The following is a 26,004-nucleotide window of genomic DNA, read 5'->3' as shown; positions in this document are numbered from 1 at the left end:
CCCCTGAGCCTCCTCTTCTCCAGGCTGAACAAGCCCAGCTCCCTCAGCCGCTCCTCGTAGGACTTGTTCTCCAGGCCCCTCACCAGCTTTGTCGCCCTTCTCTGCACCCGCTCAAGCACCTCGATGTCCTTCTTGTAGTGAGGGGCCCAAAACTGAACACAGTACTCGAGGTGCGGCCTCACCAGAGCTGAGTACAGGGGGACGATCACCTCCCTAGCCCTGCTGGTCACACTGTTCCTAATACAAGCCAGGATGCCGTTGGCCTTCTTGGCCACCTGAGCACACTGCTGGCTCATATTCAGCCGACTGTCAACCATCACTCCCAGGTCCTTCTCTGCCTGGCAGCTTTCCAACCATTCCTCTCCCAGTCTGTAGCTCTGCTTGGGGTTATTGTGCCCCAGGTGCAGGACCCGGCACTTGGCCTTGTTAAACTTCATGCAGTTGACCTCAGCCCATCGGTGCAGCCTATCCAGATCCTCCTGCAGAGCTTTCCTACCCTCAAGCAGATCGACACACGCACCTAACTTGGTGTCATCTGCATTTTATTTTTTACTGCTCTAGAACTTCATTACAAACGGACAATTGTCTTTAATACTACTACCCTAATATTATATATTATTTGACTGAATATATGTCATGAATATATATCATGAATCACAATATTTTTTCTCCAGTGTTAGTGGATGTGATAGAAGAGAAATTAAATGGAATCACAGTTTATTTCCTTGTATTTTTATTTTAATTGTTAAAGGAACTGGTATTGGTGATAGAGTTAATTTAATTTAGACAAGATTTTTATTGGAAGAGCTCAGCCTTTAAAAATCCTTTTGTAATCAATGAGTGAAGAAACATTTTTTGTGCTCTTGTTAACAAGGAGTTCTCAAATCAAGACACAGACACTAGACTGTTGTAGTGTTATGAGCTTTACTAATTCTGTTTTCACTGTATAAGTACAGACTGAGGCTGATTTAAACTTAATTGTGCCTCCTATGTGATAGCAGTTCTTATCACTATGGATAACTCCCCACAGGTCTATTTATTCCCTTTCTCTTCCTTGTTTGTTGGTGCAGGGATGTGGCCAAGGTCCTCCATGGAAAAGTGGTAGCTTGGCTCATCTCCACATCTGAACACTGAATCTACTAGGAATTGTATTAAGTGATAGAAGTGCTATAAACAGTCTAGTATCAGTATGTAAGTTGGTCTGGGCACTTCTGCACTGCGTACCTGCAAATTTTTTTTGCTACACTTGGACTGGCTGCTTTAGGCAGCTAGAAGTGATTGCATGCTTCAGACCTGTTTTACAAAGCCCTGTCCCATCATAGATTTCATAGTCTGCTGACAAAATGGTCTTCGGCCAAGCTCTGTTCACAAAGTCTGTCTTCAGAATATCGTGCTGTAGGAAGGGCATTTGAAATTCATCTTGCAAAGCATGTTAGGTTATTCCTAGGTTTCCACCTGTTAGTTCTTCCGTGCAAATTAGGTCAATTATTGAAAAGTGGCATGTGTGAGAGTGAGTGTATGAACAATATCTGTTTTATGTAAAGAAGTGGACATAACTTGTTTCCTTTTTGCATCTTAAACCCTGCAAAGGTTAAAAAAGGCTTGAGATATTCCGTTTTTTGGAAGTTCTTATTTGTTTGGGGATTTAGAATTTTAAAAGGGCCTGTAAGTCACAATTAGTAGTTTTCTTTACTTCATTCCTTTTTGGAATCAGTATGAAATTCAATGTATAAACTGCTTTGATTATAACATGTATTGAAGTGTAGAAAGATATTCTCAGTATTTTTAATACAGGCAACCACTTTTTGCTCACATTTTCCTCTTGCAGTTTTGATTTAGAGACTCTCCATTTTTCTTATCTATTTCTTGAGTTCTTGTCTTTATTTTCTAAGTTCTTGTCTTTCTTTTTCACATCTTAATGGATGTGAACATTTCTCAGTGAGCTGCTGTCACTGGAACTATGATGGGACTGCACTCTGGTCGTTGACAAATCCTTCTGTACAAATTGAAATGAAGGAAACTAGGAAATTGTAATAAATTATAATCACTTTACAATTAAGAATAGGGATGAAAAGGAAGTTTCTTTTTCTGATAGAGGATCAAATAACTACCCCTTAGAAAGACCAAGTTATTAACATGATAATGACTTTTTTTAATTATTCTGACCAAGTTGTAACCAGCAAAAAATTGCCAATAATTGACATTCAAAAGAGTTTTTGAATTACTAAGTGGAAAATTGAAGACAAATTGCTGTTTTACAGTAGAGTGGGTCTTTCATTGAATGTTATATACAATCACTGATTTTTCCAAAAAGGTATGTAGTGCAATATACTGCAGAAAATATTGTGCAAATATAAACATTATACCCCTTATTTGAATGTGTTTTATGGCAGGATGACTAATATTGTACTCTATGGGTCATTTTAGTATCACTTCAAATCCAAACAAAAAGAGGAAGAGCAGTAAGAAGGATGAACAAAGCAACCCAGACCTGTGTCTCAGCTGACTCTTATTTTCTACTGAAAGAATAAAAAGGAATCTGAGGAATGGAAGCAACCAACCAAACTCTTGGTTGCAAGGCAACAGGGCAACTCATATCACATTTATGTTCGCGAGAGGTCTAATATTATTTGGACTGACTTTAGAATTTGAGGGAAGAACCTTCCTTGATTTCTGAACTGCTTTGGGAATTATTAGTGGTAAACGTCCTCTTAGAGTTTGCAATATTTAAATCTGTAATGCCAAGGCAGAGGATGAAATGTCTGTCATTGGAACTTCCTGCTAGAATACTCTTTGTTCAGTAAGATGCATAGGAGTGTTGTGATTGCTAAGCGATGATGTTGAAGAACGGTTGTTTACTTGGATATATTGGTTGTCTATAAAATTTGAATAATATGACTTAACTTTCTTTTGATCCTTTTTTTCAGCCTCTTATAGAGTTAATACATTTTAATGAAATTTCTTGTATCATTCAGAGCAAAATCATTTAAGACTTCTGTAATGAAATGGTAAAGCAAGACAGTTGTTTCAATGAAACAAGTACATCCAATGTTCACTAAGGTTTGTGAACCTGAACTAATATTGTTGTGTGTTCCCTGTTGTCTTTTTTTGTTTGTTTCTTTGTTTGTTTTTTTAATTTGGAAAGAATTTGTAAATCAAATCAAAACTTTGAAGATAGTATAGAAACCATAGACCCATAGAAATTAAAGGTAGATGTATACTGGAGCCACGTAAATCCAACTCTCCTGAGTTTGAACTTCTGAAGATGGTTGGTGTTCACCAGTTCTGATGTTTTCCCCAAAATTTGGAGACATTCACATATCCAGTAAAATTTGATTGCTGAATTCTAGATGAAGAACTAAAAAAACTTGGAGAGAGGGTGAGCTTTTCAAAGAGCACCCTGCATCTCAGTCCTTGTTTCTGACCTGTATTTCTGTTTAAAAATAAATAAATAAATCTGATACATCAGCTTCCTAGTCAGTGTTGATATAAATCCATCTTTCTCTCTCTTTTTCCCTCTCCTCTCAACCTTCCCCAAGAGGTTTTGACTTCATGCCAGTTCTGGGAAACCAGCACCCTATTCTCTTCCGCAAAGTAACCATGTTTGAAACAGTATCTCTAGAAGCAAAAATTGCTATTTCTGTAGAAGATGGTGCTAAGCATAATGGTGGTGTTGATTTATGAATAGTTCAGACAACACATGCTGGAAATGCTGCATACCAATACAATTAAGATAAGCCTAATTAAAATTCTTCATTATAGAAGAAACAATAAGCAATCATTTATAAAAATAACTTTATATTGACTGCCAAAATTAAATGAACATGTTAGGGGAAACTCCTGATTGTGTAGTTATTACTAGGAAGAGGGGTTGTACATTGGTGTTGGCTTGTTTTCTGGTAAACGATAGTGACAAAATTTTAAGCTGACTGTAGTGTAGCATGGAAATGACTGAGAGGAGGTAAGGGAATATTAATCTTCAAACCCATTTGCTCTTAGCTGTGTGCCCTGGGGTGGAATGGTGCATGGTGGGTAAGTGCATGGGCATAAGACATTGCTAGTCCTTTTACATGGCTAGCCACCTCTTTGTTCCGGTAGCACTTTCAATTTTTTAATGGTAGGAGCACGACCTTCTTTGTTAGGATTACCTGAGCCAATGAAATCCTGATCTTAGCTCTGGTGCCTGTGAAGTTCTTCATTTTTTTTTTTTTTTTTCTGCAGTTGTACAGGAAAGGGACAGTAGTCCCTCAGCTCAATTCAGAGGCAGGTGGTAAGAATTCAGAATAGGGTCAAGTGCATTCAAAACAGAAGATACAACGCTTTCCTGTGTTTATTCACTGTAACAAAAAACAGAAAGGTGGTGTAAAAGAAATAAACAGATGAGTAAAGAATAACTACATCATTTTTGTCCATATTTCTCATGGAAAAATATTTCCTCTGAAATAACTATACTCTCTGCTGTTCATCTACAAATAGTCTCTCAGTTGTGTGAAGCATCTTTTGAGGCATTTAAAAAATATCTACCTGCAGGCTACAACAGTCTGTCCCACACTATTCTGGTAACAGTACTCATCTGTTCTGGAGAATGTTACGAAGAATGAGTATTAGCTAATACATCAATAAAATTAAAGAATAAAATACTATTCCAGCAATACTTAGCACATGGTAGAGTATCAATAAACGTATTCCAAATCTCTTTAACATATTTAGAAGAGATGTTGAATTGTTATCTGGTGAATATATTTGAATATGTATATTCAAATAAATATATTTGAATATGTATATTCAAATATATATTTAATCTTAATCTAATAAATATAATTAATCTAATAATAATAATCTAATAAATATCTAATAAAGTATTAATCTAATAATTTCACATTTATGATACCTCAAAATTTTACACCACAAAATGGCCAAATACAATGTAATATTTCAAAAAGTCCATATAACTTTTTTTTAACATGCAAATGTTTCCCTTATGTAAAAGAAGTTTTTATGTTTTTTTTTATTTATATAGTGAATGCTTTTTAAGAAATTAAGAGTAATACCCATGCAAGTTAGACTAAAACAATAAAAGAGAGCTTACAAATTGCAGTCTGTTTGTGTTTTTAGACTCAATTTAGGCAACATTTTGAAAATCTTATCCCTTTAGAAACAAATAGTACAAAAACTGCAACTATTCTGTCAAAACTTAAATAATGGCCTCAAGAATCCATTTCAGCATATATACACACCATGCTAAATAATGCTAGTCATAGCAATTATCCAGCAGTTTCTTGGGGATGACTACTGAAACTGAAGGGTAAGTCATCTTTTCAGACAGAAGAATTTTCTGCTGTTGCTTATTCAGTTACTAAAATACGTTATATAAAATTAAGACACTAACCCCTATCTAAACATACATCTTTTGTGTTTGGGGACATTTCTAGGATGCGTTGCCCTTCTTGGATACAAAACACTTGCCGTAATGATGGGTTTACTTGTCATTTGTCTGGTATACTCATGGCATCTTTTACTTATGAATTCCCAAGTGATGGAAAATACTTAATATATACCCTTTAAATAGCAAACAAAAAGGGAACAGAAAGCTATGAAATATACTGTTGAGCTGCTTTTCTTGCTAGGCATAGTATCATGATAACAAAAATACTCTGTCATTCAAATGAAAAAAAAGTTATTTGTCTTTTTTTCTTAAAAATACGGTAATCTCTGAAAAATAAAGTTGGGTAGAAAAGGAAGAGAAGCAGAGCTGAAGGTGGCTGGAAGGGAAGGAGAGAAATTGTCTGTTAGTCTTGGGAGCTGTGCAAAGTTAGGTGCCTAGAAAGCATGAATTCAAGTTTAACCTCCTACTGTACTTGACAATTGCATGATTAACTAAAGTGTTTTTGTCCAGATGCAGACAGGAACTGTACAAGATTTATAGATAAAGTAAAAGGATTTTACCAAGATCACCCCTGACAGCACTGAGGATTGTTTTGTAAGGTATTTTCCTCCAGGTACAGGTAATCAAGCAAATATCATAATGCACGTATTTATCTTTCTCAACTTCGCTGTCATCTCCAGTGCTAAAATACTTTGATTATTTGTAACATGTTACACATCTAGTCTTATATTCTAAAAATGAATTTAATTTGAAGAGACTCCTGCTATATTTGTGGGTTCAGAAAGGTTTTGTTTATGTTGTGTCTCTGTAGGTGCTCTCTCCAGCTCTCTCTCTGCGGTACATTTCCTTCAGTATACTTTGGGAAAAAGCTTTTTGTAATGGCAATGAGAGATCTTCAGGCTTCATGATAATATAATTCTAGATTCAATGTTCTTTTTCTGTTTCTAAACTTTGCCTTTTATGCTGATACAATATTTAACAAGTTATGAATATTTCTCAATAAGATTATTCCTCGTTAAAGAAAATATTTGTTCTGTGGGATGATTCAACTCTGAACAGGGGGGTTGTATCTTACTGCATGGAAGCAGTTTGGGCTGTTGGAGTAATTTGGGAGCACAAGGGGACGGAACCATTCTGAATTTTAATGTAAGTGGTCAGCTCCAGATGTGGCTGTTTGATACAAGAAACTGAGAGGAAAGGTCTTTTCAGATGGAATATAAGTGCTCCAGGAATTAAGCTATCTTTGGGCTATTTTGAGGAAGCTTATACAAGTGATTAGCAACACTGTGTTAGAACAAACAAATCAGTTCAGTGGAAACTAATATAAAAGTAGATTGAAAAAAAAAAAAAAAAAAAAAAAAAAATAAAGCGAATGTGGAAAGAGACATGAGAAACTAGTGAGCTTTGGTGTGCTGCATAGCCAAAGATGTTATGCTTGTAATGTATGTTCTGGCTGAGTTTAATGCAGAGTCACTCATAAAGAAGAACTTTGAGATAAGCTGAGTATCTGTAGGGAGAAAGCCCGTAAGTCTGAAAAGAAAACAAGGTTTGACTTAAAGAGTTCCCTAAAAGTCAATTTTATCATGTTCTTCTTTCCATTTTTCATTGCTGTAATCCTCAAGTGTAGTTAGTTCTAAGATGTGAATATCCCACAATTTAAAGTTATTATAATTAAAATGTACACTTAACCCTATCAAGCTAACATCTGTGATAGCAAGAGGGGTTTTCTCAATTTGCTGTTATTTTTTTCTTTGCATTGATGAAACATTTGTAGAGTGGGTTCTTGTTGCATTTGGTCAAGACTGAACGGCCTTGTCTGCTGCCTCAGAAAGAAATGTGAGTAGTTATGGAGGTAGGTAATATCATTAAGTGGCTGCCTCCAAGATCCTCTACTTCTTTCCTTACTCCTGCAAATTAGCTGAGGCTAAATGTTCAGATTTGAAGGAGCAACTCTACAAAGTCATTGTGAGATGAAAGCTCACAGATGGAGTAGCTTGGTTTTGTGCTGTTGTCTTCTGCATCATTTAAGATCATTAATTTTGTCCAGGTTGCTGAGTCGTTGATGTGTATTATTATTATTATTATTATTATTATTAATTTCTTGTGTGAGGGAAAGACACCTGCAGGTAGGACAAAATGATCTTGGGTCATCACTTCTCATTACTAATGCATTTCTTGACAAAATGCTCTATCGGGGAAGAAATACCTATTCAGAGGTGTGACAATACTGTAGCACTGTGAAACTTCTATCTAGGATTCCAGTTGCTTTCCTTTGCTTCATACATTGCCAGTGGGAGGATGGGAGCAGTACTCATGCTTCTGGTAGGTTTATTGTGAGAAAATCCACCAGCCTTCTGATGTCTCTTTTGATGGCTGAAAGAGTGACGTGGCAACGGGAGTGAGTGGTAGCTGCTTTATCTTAAACCCGTGACAATGTTGAACTTAAACTGTTGTTAGGTAATTGTGATATTGCTGTATATGTGCTAGCTGTACTCATGAGCTGTAATGTGAACACATTCTTGTACAGTATAAAATTTGAAAAGTGACTTAGTGTTGCTTGTGCTAGAGGACACAGAGGTCTTCATTCTTCTTTCTCATTAAATTTCAATTGAGGTGAGAAAAGCTGAAAACATATTGCTGCTTTGCTTGTGAAAAATGTCATTTTTTGCTTTGCAGGAAAATTTCCAGTGTTTTTAATGCAATATGATATGTCTCAAATGACCCTATTGATAACTCATTTAAGAAACCTAAAATATATTTACATATTTGTATGTATATATTGTTTATATATACATAAATACATATATTGAATTGAACTTTACTGTCATTTTTGAAATTTATCATATGCAAGGGTTGAAGTTAGTTGGAAGGACAGAAACAAGTGTCTTTTTCTGTAGATGGCATTACAAAAAAAGTCCTTGTATTTTTGCTGGTGGTTGGTAGTCAATTTTTTTCCTAAAGAAAACAATTGCCTTCTCAATGGTTAGTTATTTATGTTTCATAGATCTTTGAATTCTTCAGGTCTGAAAAAAGTGCCTATTTTAAAATAGCAGAGATAGAAGTCATACTGCAGTACAAGGAGAAAAACAACCCTCCTTGTTACCTGTTCCTGGGTAAAGAGTTTGAAACTAGAATACATGTAGGCTGACGATTTTGTTGTTGGTGTTGTTATTTTTCTTTAATAAATGCAGATCACTTCAAAAAGTTCTATATAGCAAGAAATAACCAGTCTAAAGGATCACTGCCTTGGTTTATGTGTGAATTCTCATTGCAATAGAAGGCTGAGAATTTGCTGAAGCAGCAGGAGAGCAGTACTGTGAAATGAGGTTCAGTCAATGAAGAGCGATAAGTGTAGTGATCAATAAACAAGTGATTTGTGAACAGCAGCTGATGACTGTGAGTGTGCATCGGTTCCAGATGTGTACTGTAGGAGCAAGGCATGCTGAAGTGGATGATACTGTTATACTGCAAGGTAAGCCATTTACATTTGCCTCCTGACAGTGAGTGTTGATTGCAAATGACATTATTGGGCCTGATTTAAATAATGACAAGTAAAAGAATGATGATTTTGTCTCAACTAGGGAAATGAGAGGTAGGATGGAGTAGTCTCTTATGTGCAGTGGCTTAGGGGAAGGTCACTTGTTCAGTTGATGCTTTGCTTACGTGCAGTGTTTACTTTTCACATGCTTCTGTGACAAACAAAATGAAAATGTGTCAGATTTCAAATTAGAATGAGATGCAAGTAAATCCATATGTATTCAGAAGTATATATTTTTTGTCCTGATTGCCCATAGCTTGGCAATTTTCCTTATATTAAAGATTTTTCAAGGAAAAACCAAACTCAACAATATCAAAATTCACAATAGTAGACAATAGTAGTAGTAACTTAGCATGGTTTCGTTTTGTTTTGTTTTGTTTCTATACAGAGTTTCTCAAACTGATTGGTCAGATATTCATTAAAGTACTAGTAAATATATTGCAGCCTTGCGAATCATACAGTCAACACTGAAGTTTTAACTATTGTAGTCTACACAGTTTTTAATTATTTATTTCCCTTTTCTGATTAGAACCCAGTCCTTCAAAGTATCTGTCATATAAGAAGTTCTTACTAATACAGGTAATTCCAGGAAAATTCCCTGAGACTACTAGTTTGAAAAGTAGTGTGGGTCTAAATTAATAATGGAGACTCATTTCTATTCTTCTAGAGTAAAGCTATATCAAACATTGAAAGGTGCTTTAAGTGTTCTTTAACCCAAGCTGTAAAAGATACCATAAATATAAAAAGTGACAGTTTCTATAATGCATAGCAAGAACAGCAGAAATTATGGTGACTGCTGAGATGCTGAAGTCACTGTACGAATTCCTAGGTAGGAGGAAAATGGTGATCTGATTCTGCTTGCAGCATTTTTATGCCAATGTAATGCCACTGCCTTCAGACGTTGTCATCCTGACCTGCACTTGTGTAGGAGTGTGTTTATCCTGCTGTTTTTTAATGGAAGAATCACCATATTGCAAAGTTCTATTAGCTAAAGGTCACTACTACCTTTATATTTACCGCTTCTCTACTTCTCTTAAAGAGCTCATTTAAACTGAAATCTAGTGCATGTCCAGGGAGATGTAATTTATTAGATCATGAAGTTAATTAGAGAGAACAATTCTGAAATAAAAAGTATTAAAAATTGAGACAAATATTTTGCAAAGTGTCTAACCTTTTGTCATAAAATAATGCTTCAAAATAAGGTAATTCTGGAAATTTCACATTTCAGTAGTCTTAAATGACCTCCAAAGTAAAAGAACATTTTATTAAAAATTTGAACTACTATTTGAAAAAAAAAAATAAAGTTGAACAAGTCCCAGGGATTTTATAAACTTGTACTGATGTTTAATTGAGTTTATAAGCTTCTTCATTTGAATCAGTGTGGCTGAAGGAAGAAACTTCTTTTTAAGTCTTATAGAGCTTTAAATTCTGCCATGCATGACTTCTCAGAGGTTTCCAACAGCCTCAGCCTACCCAGACAGGTCAAGAGAGATTGCAGATGGCCAGCAGAGCCAGAGGAGACAGAAATAATTTACGGACTCAGCAGCAGTAGCTTTTGCAGATCACAGTGGCTGAGCAAAGTGCTCAGGCTTCCCAAGATCAGCGGTTCTGGATCTGCTATGAGCATCTGCTGCAGAGTGCAAGAGGAGAAATATTGCTGTGAAGGTCTCCCAGAGAAGGCTGGAAAACATCAAGTAGCCTGCTTTCTTGCTTTCTGACTGTGTGTGGTTATGCCCATGCTTATCATGATTCTTTCTCAAAATCACGTTTTAGAATAAAAAATAAAAATTAATCTAATTTGGTGGGGGTGTTATAGAGGTACTCAATTATGCTTTTTAATTATTAGCAACCAATAACATGTGAGAAAAGGAAAAAAAAAAAAAAAAAAAAAGGAATCCTGACAGTTTTGCACATGAAATACTTATAAGCATATATATATTTTCTGAAACTGAAAAATATTTCATATTTTTTACTTTTGTTTCCTATTTTAGCAACAATAAGGCACTATCACTAATTAATGTGTTCAGTGAGCTTGTGGACCTCTCTGGTAATTTTCTGTGTTTTGAAAGACATTGCTGAATATCTTGTAAAATCAGCAATTTTATACTGGGGATGATTTTTGCAAACAAAGTGAAACAACTGTCCCTACACTACAGGGGAGGTGTTGGCTTTAAGTTTCTAGTTTGTCCATGTTTTCCTGTACTTTCATATTTTTTTTATCGAGCTGTATGTGTCTAAATTGTAAATAGGTAACATATTTCCGAGATCTTGGATCAATAAAAACTTACAGAAATAATTTCAAACCTTCCTGTTATATTTGCCTTAAAATGTATTTTTATGTATGTAACTCATAAAATATATATAAACAAATCCTCCCTATAGTATCCTACTCTCATTTTCTACACATGATTCAACAAAGGAGGGAATTATAATCATAGGAGAGTAATACAAGGAAAAAGCAGCATTTCCTTGCTCAGTAGGTCCTGGTGTTTTATGATACATGTTCCTGGACATGCGACATCTATCCAGCCTATGGAATTATATCAGTCATACCTTGAAAACACATTTTTATTCACTAATAGCGAGTCATCTAAACTTATCCTTCCCCTGTCCCCCCCCCCCAAAAAAAAAAAAAAAAATCCACATCTCTCTTTTCCGTAATTAGATTCCTTTTCCAGGTTTTTATTTCTGATGCATAAGCATTTCTATAAATGCATTACATCTGGGTACTGTGATTAAAAGTTCATTAGAAATGTGACACAGACAGATAGGCTTTGTGTAAAAATAATTCCCCAGCTGCGTGTGTGATGCCCTATGTTGGCCTTGTGTGGCTATAACCTTAGCTGCTTCTGTAGGGCACTCCGTGTCATCTTATGGAAATGTAAAAAGGTCCAGATCTCCCAGTTTGTCTTCAGATATTTTCCCAATACACATCAAGGTTAGTCTAGTTTCCTAGATGTTTACCTCTGTCCCTAATATTGATGAAGATCTTAAGGTAAATGTGTAGCTGACATGAAAGAACTTTGTATCAGCTAAGAATACTTTACAGACGATATCCGCTTTCAAGACACCACAAAGAGAATATACTTTTAAAGACAGAAACTCTACTTTTACACTTCTCAGATAAATAGCACAAAAATCTACCTCAAAAAATGCATCCTGTAAATGAGCAGAGTTTCTGTCCCTGTTGCCATGAATGCTGTACTATAGGCATGTACTAAATGCAATGAATAAAATAAAAATACTGCAAAAGCATCAGCTAACCCTTCCAAACAAAGCAGATGTTCACCTTGATGTGTTTGCATTGCTTGGAAAATGATCTGCTCTCCATTAAATTCAACATTAAATGGCCCAGTGGGTGTAATGAAGCAATAAAAATAAATAAATAATTAAAGTACCTACACTTGAAAATGCTGCCAGAGCTACCTGAATGCTTTATAACGTACAGATAATCTGGAAAAGCAATTACTTTTGTGAAAATATAAATGATAATCTTCAAATATAAGCCTGATTCCTTAGCCTTTATTAACACTGATGTTTTTAAAAGTGCATTTACAGAGAGACAAACTGTATATATAATATTTTGTTTAATCTAGAAATCTCTTCCAAAGTGTGACTGACTGAAGTACTAAAATTTCTCTTGCTTTTTGATTTTCTTTGATGCCCTTTAATTCTTTTGGTTTAAGGGCCTCTAATTTAAAAAATACCCACACAACAGCTCCCTAAAACAAAAGTATAACGAAAAGGCAGATCTGTTTCTCACTTTTGCCTGTTCTTATATGGGGTAAGCATTCAGATTTCCTAAGGCTTAAGAAGGGTCTTCGAGTTGAAACCAAAGAATTCTGGCAATCTTGAGAAGTTATTTTGCAAACAAAAAGGATTTCTGAAGTTACTTTTGTGTGTGTATATATATATATATATATATATATATATATATATATATATGTACAAAACACAAACCTCTGACATTACTCTTAACTTAAAAAGCTAAAAAAAAAAACAACAAACAAACCACAAAACACAACAAAACATTCTCAATTTAAAAAATCTTTTGCTTGTGACCTTTAATTTCCTGTTTCCCAACATGACTAAATTTATTACCAGTTTATTCATTGTCTGACAGCTGCATCTTATATGCATAAGGAGGATTGTAGGGAATGAAATGTCTCTATTAAGATGATCATTCTTTATTTGGAAATGTGTTGGGGGGGCTGTTTTTTTATTTTTATAGCAAAATATCTGGAGCTAATTCTGATTTGCATTTTATTTATTTAGTTTTATTTTTAAAGATGCACTTTTATCAGTACATTGTTGACATATTTAGAAAAGAAAAACAAAATATTTCGAAAGAGTTGTTTCTATCAACAAAATAAAAACAAACACTAACTGAAACTTAAGGATGTTTTCAAAATTACCTACTTGTTTACAAAGATAGTTAGCTTCTGTAATGTGTTCTCAAGAATAGAATTTACTTATATTCAAAAGTGAGTTGCTCATTATGCCAAAACATCTGTGCATATTCTGTCTTTCTGCTGAGGTATAAATATTTGACTGGACATTTAGGTACTAGAAAAATTTAAGATCTTTAAAGTAGAATCTAGCACTTACAGTATTATGTTGTTCATGTGTCCAGTATGATTTCACATCAGGGAAATCATCCTGAGAGACTCAAAGAGGTAATTTTATCTATAAATTAAAAAACAATCCCAATACCTACAAAATTTCTGTAGTTCTGTAGATAGAGGTTCATTGTCTTCTTTTCCTTTTGCACATATTTTATTTTTCACAACTGTCTCTGTACTCTGCCAAATTGTCTAATTTATGTGTTGTTCAGAGTTAATAACCTGAAAAATCTGCATTTCCCCCCCCCAAACTTTAAAATCTATTCTGAATATGTATCTTGTCAGAAATAATGCTAAAATTAATGTTTTGTCCAGCAGAGATTTGAGTTGCAGATCATTCCAGTTTAAGCTGCAGTCAGACTCTTCTCTCCTTTCTTTTTGATCCCAGCCAACTCAGAGTGCTGTTGACAGGAGTTTTACAGCTGGAAGTTGAATTCAAAAATGTGGAAAACAGGAATATGGGGGGGGGGGGGGGGAGGGGAAGAGAGAGGAAAAAAAAAAAAAAAAGTGCACCCTACTCTTCAGGATACATTAGCAATAAAATATTATTTGGTAGGCAGAACCTTTGTAGCTTTACTAGATATGCCTTTGAGCATTTTAACTACTACCTTTTACACAGAGCCCACATGTGAGATGCTGCTGCTGGAGAGGGAGGTGAGGCAGCACAAACAGCTTACTTTACCTGCATGGGAAGAGACTCCCTGCAGTGCCTGGGTTCCAGATGCATCGCTGAACCTGGGTCTTCATTTGTCCCTATTTTAGGCAGAAGTCTTTGTCTTCACAAGGATCATCTCTGAAAAAAAAAAGATTGAATAAAAAACAAATGAGGGAATTTCATGGCTTGGCTCTGGCTGTAGAGATGTAAGTCACCACAGTAGCACTTCTCAGCTTTTTAGAAGCTGATGTTTGCAAATTAATTACTTGGCCTTTAAATAGTTCCAAACCACCCAAAGTGCTCCATTATGTTAGCACAGGCTTGAGAAATAGATATGTATTACTAGCTAATTGAATAACATATGGTGTTGATTAGTGCTTAGCTCTTTTTATAGAACTCAATTAAAAAAATGACTGCAGTATATTTTGAGACTATGAGATGTCTGTTGGTTGCTTCTGGCATGAGGGAACTGCTGAACCAAGAAATGATGAACTTTTTCTGTTTAGTTCATCTATAAGTTCCTCTTGGAACTCATAGTGCACATGGCTATGACTGGAGATAGGCTGCAGTCTGTTAATTTGCTGCAGTATTGAAATGCAGCCTTTCCTGAAAGATTTAAGTGCTCTCCCGGCAAAACAAAACAAAAGCCTAGGCTTTTATTTTTTGCGCTATTGCTCCAGATATTTCAGATGGATAAAAACCTACTCTTCCAGGGTTCAGTTTTCAGAGATGCATTCCTTGGGAGGAGTCCCAAGACATAGACATTAAGGTATAAAGCCCTTCAAGCCCCAAATAACCTCTGTCTCCTTCCACCTCATCTTCCTCCCTGCCACAAGGAATAAATGTACAGTGGAAAAACCTGCCTTTATCTCTTTCACTTGATGCAGCTTTTGCCCAAGAGATTCTTTTCCTCTTAAACTTTGCAAAAATCACCTGAGATGATGATGATTATGAATTTGTTATTACTCACAGAGATAATTGAAGTGGTATAACAGCTAGCAACAGTAATCAGGTTGGGAGGAGCAGGATGGTTAAGGAGAAATAGCAAATGAGAAAACAAGGTGTTTCTGTCTCTGTTGCATTTTTTTATTCTCTTAAACTACCTACACTACTTTATTTTGTGTGACATTTTTAAAGAGAAAATTTGGTAAATTGAGAATTCAAATGTGATGAGAACAATATTAGACAGGGAGTAATGAGAAATACTGATTTCTATCCCCAGGTTTATCATCAATTGGTAATTTAGGTCTTGGGTGACAAACCTGGATGACCTGACAAACTCCTCCTCCTTTTTTAAAAGGTGGTAATGGTTGTTTTTGTAGTCTTAAAACTTAGTAGAAAAGTCTACCAACAGTGTCAAATTACTTAATTCATGTTTTCCATATTTTCATATCACCTTTTATTGTATCGTATTCTATTTTATATTTAATTTTCATCTGGAAGACAACAAAATCTGAAAAACTCAGAACAAAGGAAGTCCTGAAAAATCAATTATTTTAGAGAAGTCTTTCCAATCCCACTAAATTCCCATTCCCCAGTAACTCCTCCACTGAGATTATTCATCCATCCAGAGAAAACAGATGAGTTCTGCAGCATATTATGAAGGTTACTTGGGTCATCTGGGAGGGAGCTGTGTTTTAGATGGGCTGTGCTTTCACCGTGAGTGCCCTTTCACCATTTTCCCATTGTTCATCCTTCTCATTATATGTTTGTAACTGCCACAGCAGCGATGTGTAGAATAGACTGTTCATGTCCTAAATCACGCTGGGCCCACAACCAGGAGCAGGTGCGGTCTTGATCTGAATCAAAAGATTGTAATGTCAGGACCACATCCTTCAGTGATAATGAGGATGCAAGAAGCAAAAGCTACTTTATGTTCCTGTTCCTTTGCCTTCCCCCAGGCCGTATACCTTTGTATAGAATAGGTGTCAATATGTTAATTCTTAACTTCTCCCAAGAACAAGTCTCTAGAGCAAATTTTAGCATTTTGTTCAATGAGCTCGACCTAGAGGTTGCAAAGCCATTAGCTTCTTGATAAAGGGCTCTTGGTCACCAGACGCAACAGTCATTTTTGAATAACTGGTAAATAGGAAGACTATGGCTTGAGTTTTGGGAAGGGTCACAGCATGTATATTGACTCCTAGTGTGGAAGACCTTCTTAAAATCTAAGAATTAAACTTAAAATGACAGTATCTGACACAAAGGTCACCTTGCTACTGTGGCTGTCATCAGACAGTAACATCCTGTCCTCTAAAAGATCTAGCATCAAATGTATGATGTTTGAAAAGATGTGGAGACTGCAGATATTACCAGGGGGAAGGGAGAGGAGGTGTTCTGTAGTGTGCTGGTAACATTCCCCCAGAACTTGAAAACTGACAAAGTGATAGTTAGAAAGAGGATCTTGATGAGCAATCCCTCCTTCCCCCTCTCTCTCCCCAACAGGTTCTTTAAAAGCAGTTATTCTTTGTTCTTAATCTTTGGCAGAGGACTTACTGTTTCTCAAAAAGTAAAGAGAAATCAGGATGACCTGTAAATGGTATAAGGGTTAAAAACATCCTTTGGTTTATCCATGAATTCAACAAATACCACTAACATGCATTTCAGTAGAGAAAGCTTCTTATAGGCTGTTTTCCTGAGAATCAGTAGTACAGCCAAAGAAGTAGATCTGTTTTCAAAGAAGCAGCTCCCATTGGTAATTTGGCTTAATTACTCAGGGTTTCTTATTACCTGCAGAAGTCCAGTCCTTTTAAAGTCTTGAAGAGGCTATTATGGCAGCTGTTGGGAAGAAGCCAAGGAGAGATTCTTTAGGATATACCGTGTTGTTAATCAGTGGCAAGTGGTCAGCACTGAGTGTAACTGCCTTACCTGCACAGCAATCTTCTAATAACATTCTTGCCCTGGGATCCATATACTCCATTGACCTCTTAAATGAACCCAGTGTATTTGACTGTTATGTACATAGTCTGTCATAGTGATTTTGATAATTCTACACTGACAAGGCAGTCCAGAAATGAAACAATCATTTATAATACAAGTCGAAAAGTTTCCTTGCCGTATCCTTGAATAGAAAGTGTTTTCGTATTGCAGTTAAGAAGGTAAAGATAGTTTAATGGGAAAGACATGATTTCTAATCCCTTACATCCAAGCATATTTCAGAAATCTCCAGGCAGTAGCTATGTTAGCTAAACCAGCAATCACCACAAATTGTAGTTGTGTTGGTTTTCCACAAGGGACAGTTTTCTACTTCACAAAGCTATAATGTCATGCAAAGTTCATTTTACTGGTAAGCATCATTGAGCCAAAATTGAGTTCAGAGCTCCAGGGAAAATAAATGTAAGCATTTATCGGCAGTGCTATTTAAATTGGTTTGAAATTTTGAGTTCTTGGTTACCTTGCTCATTCATTCTAGTTCACTGCTCTCCCCTGTAGGGCTCCTAAAGGTTGAGAAGTTAGCTTTATGTTAGGAGTGGTAGAAGGGCCAGAAGTTATCTGCAAAACTTAGGACTGGTTATATATTATGCAACCAGTACAGTCAAGATAAACTCTATACTGTAATGGCAGGGAAAGAGGGTTTTAACTTAACCCCATCAATTTCTATGTAAGATCAGCATTCAAACCAATAAGAGATGGATAGCAATTAAAAACAGTTGTACAGTTAAGATTTTAATGTTTTCTTCTAACTATAGTCCATATAACTTCTCAACACAATAACTAAGCATTCTTTTCCTCACTCTTCCAATCAAAATTTATCCCTAAACATTTCATTCCATGAAATAAAGTATATAATGATAAACATGCAGGCATGAAGTGAAAGTCTATGTGCTGCTTTGCAAGAATTGATCTGTATTTATGGAAATTCTGGTGGATCAACCTTTTTTTTTTTTTCTTTCTTTTTTTTTTTTTTTTCCCCAAATATTGGTTTGAGTGTCAAGTTGCATTTTAAAAGTATATCAGCAAATTATACTCAGTTTCTATCTTGTTCTCTATCCTTTTCTATCTGTATTTCTTTGTCCTTTCAGGAATACGGCTTAAGAAGGAATCAGAATATTTTAATTCTAAACTGCTTATGGTTTGTTTGTTTGTTTGTTTTCCAGATTTTATAGTCTTCATGTATTTGGAAATGTTTTGCTCAAACCATTTGTGTCCAATCAACATCCCAAATACTGCTATGTTGTGCTGGCTTACACCATCAGCTCGAGTCATTTGCACGTGTATAATATTTCCCCTTAGTTCTTTAGTAGTGCTATTACCTATGCAGGTAGTGGTATGCAACCACTGTATTAATGAAATAGTGGTAAAATGTAGCATAATGTGTATTCCTGAAACTCTTGTTTTCCTAATTGTCATCTTCTAGTCTGTGGTTATAAATCTTTCCCTTCTTCCTCCAGATTTAAGAGGGAGATGGCAGTGTGAAAACATATTACAGCTGTAGTGCCATCATGGGTTTTTAATGAAAGCACAAATCAAATGGTAGATGTTTGAATCATTTATTTCAAAGGTGTATTTTCCCTTGTTATTTAATTGTGTCTTAATCTAGTGTGCGTTTTATAATTTCTTGTTCTGGAATGAGATTATATTGTTAGGCAGAAGTATTCTATATTTTAAAAATAAGGCTTTCATAGATTAACCTGTGTTGATTGGAATATTAAAGTGAAGTTATAACATGCTAATACGATTTACTAGGCTGCCTGCTAACTTATGTTAATGTTTTAAAAGGAATTAGATATATGTACAAATAGCGTACAATGTTTGTTTAATGTGCTAGATTCTAATTTATTTAGAGTTTTACGTTTTGGTTAGAAGATCTGTTTTATTGTAGTAATCTCATACTTATATGACAAACACTGTAAGACTAGAGATATATTGTAATTTTAAATTCACACTGCTCTCTAGTGGGGGATGCTTTCAATGCAAAAAGATGATGTATATTAATGTACAGCATGTATATAAACTGGGATTTCTGGAAAGTTATTTAGAACAATTCTTTAAAATTAGTGCTCTCACGTCAGTATTTTAATCCTTGTAACACTTTGAAAAAAATACTGAGTTTCTTAATTTAAAAATATTTTAAAGGGGTAAATTCTTCACTCTTCTTGGACTGAACAATATCTCCGGAAGGGTGAAAGGTTGATGGATTATTGCTGCTTCCTCAGGAGAAATCTCCTCCTTCCATTAGGAGAAATATGTTGTAGATGCTGTAGGAAAATCTCAGGTTTTCTCCTAAGCTTTCATAGCCTCATAAATTCTTAAGTGATGGTTGTGGTTTGTCTATGACAGTTAATATCATCACTGTTGATATAATAGGCTTGATTTAATAAATTACTACTACTTTGCTATTTTTCACTTTAATTTTTCTTTGGAATTTATTGTTTAGCCTGCTTTTTCATCTCTTGTTTTAGGCAGCTAAAATTCCAGATAACAGAGCCAGCTATGCACAAAAGCAGAAATAATAATACTGACTGAGCTGTTTTTAAATTACAGCAGATGCAGAGCTCTTCTCAGAAGTTGGTCAATATTATTTATAACCCTATCGTCTTGTTAAATGAAATTGAGTTTAGTTAGCAAAAAAAAAAAAAAAAAAAAAAGAACATACTAATTAAATTTTAATAAAATCTGAAAAATCAGATTTAAACTGTTTTTGATATTACTAGCTTTTTGTCATGTATATTTAGATAGGTTTGTATCTGTGATTTGATTCCAGTGCAGTAAGTGTGTTTTAATCTTTCAGAGGACCAACAAAATGTTTAACTGGTTGCTAATCGCATGAAATTTTCAATACTTGAAGTTCTCTCAAGAATGACTTGCAGCATTATAGTGCAATCAGACAGATTCAAAGGGTTTTTTTAGGCTTATTTTTTAGATGCTGAACTTTATCTTGATCTGGTTTTAAAGGCATCTGTCTGTAGACCATTTTCTTGTGTTGCTGCAATGAAGTTTTTTGATCTCTAGGTTGACTAATTTGTCAGTTAAAGACCAAATAGTAGTGTATTTAGGACTGCAGTAATTTTGTCATTCAAAATACAGATTAGATTATTTGGCTAGATCTTCATTTATTCATTAAGTCTGGGAGAACAAAGCAGTTTAAAGATTTATGTGCTGTATAAAGGTCTCATCAAGATGCTAAGTTGGTATAGCATTTTGTACTCCTTTAATAGTAAATAAGGTTTGCAGTGCACAGAGCACTTCTTTACATGTATAATTTCTGCTCACCTTTAATCATAGAAGTTCATGTTTATGTTGGCTTCACTTTAAGTCCTGCAGGTGAGATTTTCTTCTCATTTCTGTAGTTACAGTTTGGGATTAGCTGAATCTAAATTCTCCAGTTAATCCTTAATTTGTAATGCTAGAAAGTTAAGAAAGTAATACAGCATGATTATTATTTGCCTTTGGATTCTTTTTGAAGCAGACAAGTCAAAATGTTGTAAGAGCTTGGTTTGAAAACATCACTGGGAGTGGAGAAGGAATGACCAGGGCTTGCTAAATACCTAAGCTAATTAATAAATTCAAGGACAAGATATGTGCAATTATTTAACTAAAATGTAGGGCTTTTATTTTTTTATTCTATTAATTATGACATTATTAATATATATATATGGGGACCCTTCCATTACTCTCACAGGCAAAATAAACTTGACTTGGTGAAAATTAGATTAATTTATTACTGATTTAAGTTGAGTAGGATGGTGAGAAATTAAGACAAAAAAATAAAACACCTTCTCCTCTTCCCCTCTTTTCCCACTGCTTCAATCCTCCATTCCCACCTCTTCTACTTCCTCCCCACTGCCCCCTGGCACTGAGCAGCACAAGGGGCTAGGAAATGGGGGTTGTGGTCATTTAGATACTAACGCTTTCCCTCTGCTGCTACTTGTTCCTTTCACTCTTTTCCCTCTCCAGTCTGGGGTCTCTCCCATGGGGTACAGTCCTTCATGAACTGATCCAACATGGGTCCTTCTCATGAGCTGCAGATCTTCAAGAATTGCTCCAGCATGGGCCCATGCCATGTGTTTTATCCTTCAGAGGCAGACTGTTCAAGCATGGGTCCCTCATTGATCTGCAGCTGCAGATCACCAAATCACCTGCTCCTGTGTGGGCTCTTCTCCACAGGCCACCTTTCCTATAGCAGCCTTCTCCTTAATGGGCTCTCCACAGGTTGCAGCTTCCTTCAGATCACATACACATGCTGTGATTTGGGGTCCTCCGTGGGCTGCAGTGTGGAGATCTGCTCTGACTTGGCAGCAGGGGGACACTTTGCTTCATGATGGTTTTCTCCACAGGCAAATCTCCGCTCCAGTGCTTGAAACACCTCTTCCCTCTTCTTCTTCACTGACCTTGGTGTCTGCAAGACCATTTTATACGTTTTTCTTACTGTTCTCTCTTACAGGTGCTGAACAGTGTTTTTGCCCTTTCTTAAATATGTTTTCCCAGAGGCATCGCACCTTTTGACTGGTGGGATGAGCTTTGGCCAGCATTGGGTCTGTTTTGGAGCCCATCAGAACTGGCTCAATGTGACATGGGGAAGCCCTCATTCTCTGCACAGAGGCCATCCCTGCAGTGCCCACTACCAAAACCCTGCTGTGTAAAACCAATGCAATTTCCCACCGAAGATGACAGCTAAGATGTGAGCTTCACCTAGGCTGTGCTGAGGAAATTTCTAACAATCTATATTAGTTCAACTTTTCATAAGATAATTCTCAATTCAACAAACTATTTTAGGGTTAAGATAAAAATAACTAAAAACATCTGGGAGAGTTTGATTCCAGTGGCTGATGTAATAGTGCCCCTAAATGTCTAAAGACATTCATCTGAATAGCTGTGAAGTTACTCAAGTTACATAGCAGAACTAAAAAACATCTACAAAAAAACAAAATATGTGAATGGTAATTTAGTAGTAAAATAAGAAAATACGAATAATAATTTTCAGCATTTTACTAGTCTACAGATGTAGAATTCCTGTGTATATTACTTCGCATTACTCATCAATTTTCTCTGTTCTGTTCTTTCTACCCAGAAAATATGAAGAAGCCCTGGAGCCCTGACTTACCAGCTGATAACCACTTGTATAATTCAGATTTCACATCCATCCCAGGCAGAGAAAGTGAGAAAGAATTAGCACCTGATGGCACTGAAGAAAAGAAGGAGAGAGAAAAGAAACAGACCAATTTCACTTTGTGCAATGTTTGTAACATTCAGCTGAACTCTGCTGCTCAGGCACAAATCCACTACAATGGCAAATCCCATCAGAAGAGGTTAAAACAGCTCAGCAATGGAAATCTCAAAAGTGATAATGGTGAGCATTAATATATATTTGTATAACTTTTGCCTTGTGTAAGCTGTATGGCTTTACCTATTTAGTACATATGGAACTGGATGTGGACAGTTAAATATGCTTTTTGCAAAATTAACTTTGTATTTACAAATACCAAATTTAAATATCCATGATCTCATTATTCTTCAGTGTTATATATTCTTCTATTGCATTCTTGGGGCAGGAAGAATTAGATTAGATGCAAGAAAGCTGATGAATCAGGTATGCAGTCCTAAGTTTTAAATATTAAATTTTTAGTGGATTGAATACATCTCTTAATAAACTTTCATAGATTTATTTTTATTTTTCTTTAAAAAGGTCTCAATCAAAACTTTAAGGACTACTTTTAGCAAAATGGATTTAGTTATGCCCTTGTGATCTTGTACTACAGAGAACCTTGGCTCATTGTGTATAGAATTGTCAGTAAACACTGTTATTGGTGTTGAGCTGAGAAATGCAGCAATGTGCATAATGTCAATATATAAGAGCAAACATTTATTTTGTTCAGCCAAATCCTTTGATGTTAATGCAGAGACTCTCTGTGGCTTCAGAGTACTTGGTGTCATCCCTAACATGAATGCCTGGCAAATAGCTAAAGGGTATACTGTCTGTGTTGTTTCAAGTGTTTTGATTTTATATTTTGTTTACGTGATGGTGTTGGTTCAGATTCTTTGTCATTCCATTTACATTTTGATGGTTTTCAGCATAATCCATGATATTTCACATTTCACAGTCTGTTAGAAAGGTTGCACTTGATAGGGGTGTTTTTGCTTTTAATTGATTTATGGCAGTTACAAAATAAATTGGAAAAAATACATTACACAAAACAAATACATTCTCTAAGGCATTTCACTTTAGTTTTGTCATTCAGGTTTCAACCTATAGTTAGCATAAATCTGTTCAACCCATGTCTAGCATAAATCTGTTTAAAGATCTGAGTTGAAGCCCAAAGGAGGTGGAACAAAGATTGGTTTTGTTTTAATCTGTTTCATTGATGGCTTTGTGAAAAATATGTTGTGGTAGGTGGCATGTTTTCCTACCATCAGAGTGAGTTGTGTGCCTCAAAAAAAAAAAAAAAATCATGCCTGGGGCTTTATGTACAGAAATAGATCAGATTACGTGGTCCCTGACAAGAAAAAACAGATTACTATGTTATAATTTTGGTTCTCAATTTCATAACTTGTAATGCTTAACGTTGCTGTAGTAGGGGTAGATTTACACTGTTTTGGTCTGTTTCTATGTATATTTCTATGTCATAGAAATGAGGGCTTTAATAGGATGCACTTAGACCTTTTCTTCAGACCTACAGAAGCATTCTTTAATATTAGTGTTCCATGAATTACTTCCTGCCCATTTGTAGAAGCATGTGCTTAGCACTAATCCTCAATAGGGTTTAAGAGGTATTTTAATATTGTCTTTGCTTTGTCCTGGTTTTAGGAGTATGAGAGCTTGCTGGGAATAATATATGGATATGTTGATGAAGTATGTTGGATGTGGGTGCTTTTCTGTGAGGATAAGCTCATTTCATTAAAACAAACCAATAAAACAAAAACAAACAAATAAAAACATCACACTGAATAACACAAACAATTTTACCTTTAAGTGGCAGAGTACAACTTTTAGCACTGTTCACAGTTAAGGCTTAGAAAGAATACCACTAACATTAATAGGAGCTGTGTGAGTGCTTAAAGATTGGTTTCCTAGGTGATTAAAAGTAGAATGTGGTTATCCACAAATGCATTCTTTCTAAAAACAAATAAATGCATTCTAATGTTATTACTGTCTTCAGTTAAGGTAAAATTGTGTTGTCTTTGTTATTAGAACAACAATTTTGGTAGTGACAAAGTGTTGTTTTTCTCCAGTTCATTTTTCTGCTTTATTCCATGGCAACAAAATCATTAGTAATTAGCAATACTGAAATTAGTGTCAAAGTGTTTCAGTCATGCATCAACATTTATATTCTAGGGAGTATCAAAGCAGTAGCATATCAGTATGTTTCTTATTTCCTCCTTAAAATGTATCTGTATCTCATGCTTCCATTTGTAATCAGAACATAACTAACTGTCTAGCTCTTTGTTTCAAAATGAAGTAATTTCTGGAGGGTTGCTGAAAAGATGACTCTCCAAATCTGGCAAATCTTTGAGTATCACCAAAAGTAGCACTCCACTGGGAGAAGAACATAGCGAAGAGCATAAGGAAGCGATTTTCCCATATCACTACACTTTGACATTTCATATTCTTCAAACTGAAAATTGCAAGTGAAATAGAGACCAATATTGTATATTTCTTTCTAAAACTGAGTGTATGAACTGAAAAATTAGAACTGAATATTTGACCTGAACAGCCCATAATTTTAACAGAGATGTACTGCTTGAGATCCCTTTTCTAAATCAAGTAGAAATCAGGACCTGACAGGCCTTCCACAATAACAGCCTTGGTGAAAACTGGTATACTTAAAATATGAGCAATATTTTTCAAATGAATTATTGTTTTGTTGATGAGACCCCAGCAAGCTCAAGTGACACAACTGTGGCTGAAAAAAAATATTACTTGACCCTTTCAGTTTATCATGTGTACACAAATGAAGCTTTTTGAAGGTCACTGATGTAACTAAAGTAACTGTTAAAAGATGCACAATACTGTTTATTCAATATGTGTCAATAGGTTGCTTTATTTATGAGAATGGCGTTTCTTGTGTAGAAATGTTATTGTCACAGAAGACAGCTGTTATGCTCAGTGTTCAGGTTTCTGGTCTAATCACTTGAGACTAAATTCTGGTGTAAATTGAAACTTTTGCTTCATGAGATTGTTGTCTAAAACTTCATCATCAATGATTTCTCAGTGTATATATATACTGTGATTAGCTCTGGGGCCCCCAGCACAATAAGGACACGGTTGTATCCCAGAGGAGGGCCACGGGGATGATCAAAGGGCTGGATTACCTCTCCGAAGACAGGCTGAGGGAGTTGGGATTGTTCAGCCTGGAGAAGAGAAGGATCCGGGGAGACCTTATAGCATCCTTCCAGTACTTCTTTATGTGAAAAGGCTAGAAAAAAGTGTTGAAGTGTGACTGTTCCATGTTTTTTTTTCATCTCTAAATTATTCCCTGAAAGATGGGTTTACATGTTTTTATATCATGAGGGGTAATAGAAATAGAGGATTAATTTATATGAAGCATGTATATACAGCCCATGTATTGTTCCCAAACACTTTGCAATGGATTGAAAGAAGGTAGGATTCAACTGTATAAGTGTTTGACTGTAATTAAAGCTATCATGCTATAATCATCATCTTCAAACTGTGAGGAGTAGCTTTTATCTGTTGGACATAAATGACAGAACATGTTAACAATGCACTTGAATATCTCTGTGTAATTTCATGAGGTAAATTGCTTAAGCAAAAGTCTATTAACCTCTGCAAATATACAATTAATAAATAATGTGCATCATGGGGATAAAACAGCATCACTTTGCTGCTATACTAGTATTGGTACTGAAT

The 26,004-nt window shown here is 35.5% G+C and overlaps 1 protein-coding gene across 1 annotated transcript in view; it reads left to right on the top strand.

The window, feature by feature from the left end:
• ZNF385D (zinc finger protein 385D) overlaps positions 1-26,004 on the top strand; it is a 428,814-nt gene that overhangs the window by 59,961 nt on the left and 342,849 nt on the right. The window contains exon 2 of the mRNA XM_032180709.1: positions 22,210-22,488. Within this exon, the coding sequence (XP_032036600.1) occupies positions 22,210-22,488 (279 nt within the window). The remainder of the gene's footprint in view (positions 1-22,209; positions 22,489-26,004) is intronic.

This window comes from Aythya fuligula, chromosome 2 (assembly GCF_009819795.1).
Source record: "Aythya fuligula isolate bAytFul2 chromosome 2, bAytFul2.pri, whole genome shotgun sequence".
Taxonomy (NCBI): Eukaryota; Metazoa; Chordata; class Aves; order Anseriformes; family Anatidae; genus Aythya; species Aythya fuligula.
This window is presented reverse-complemented; position numbering and strand designations above follow the sequence as displayed.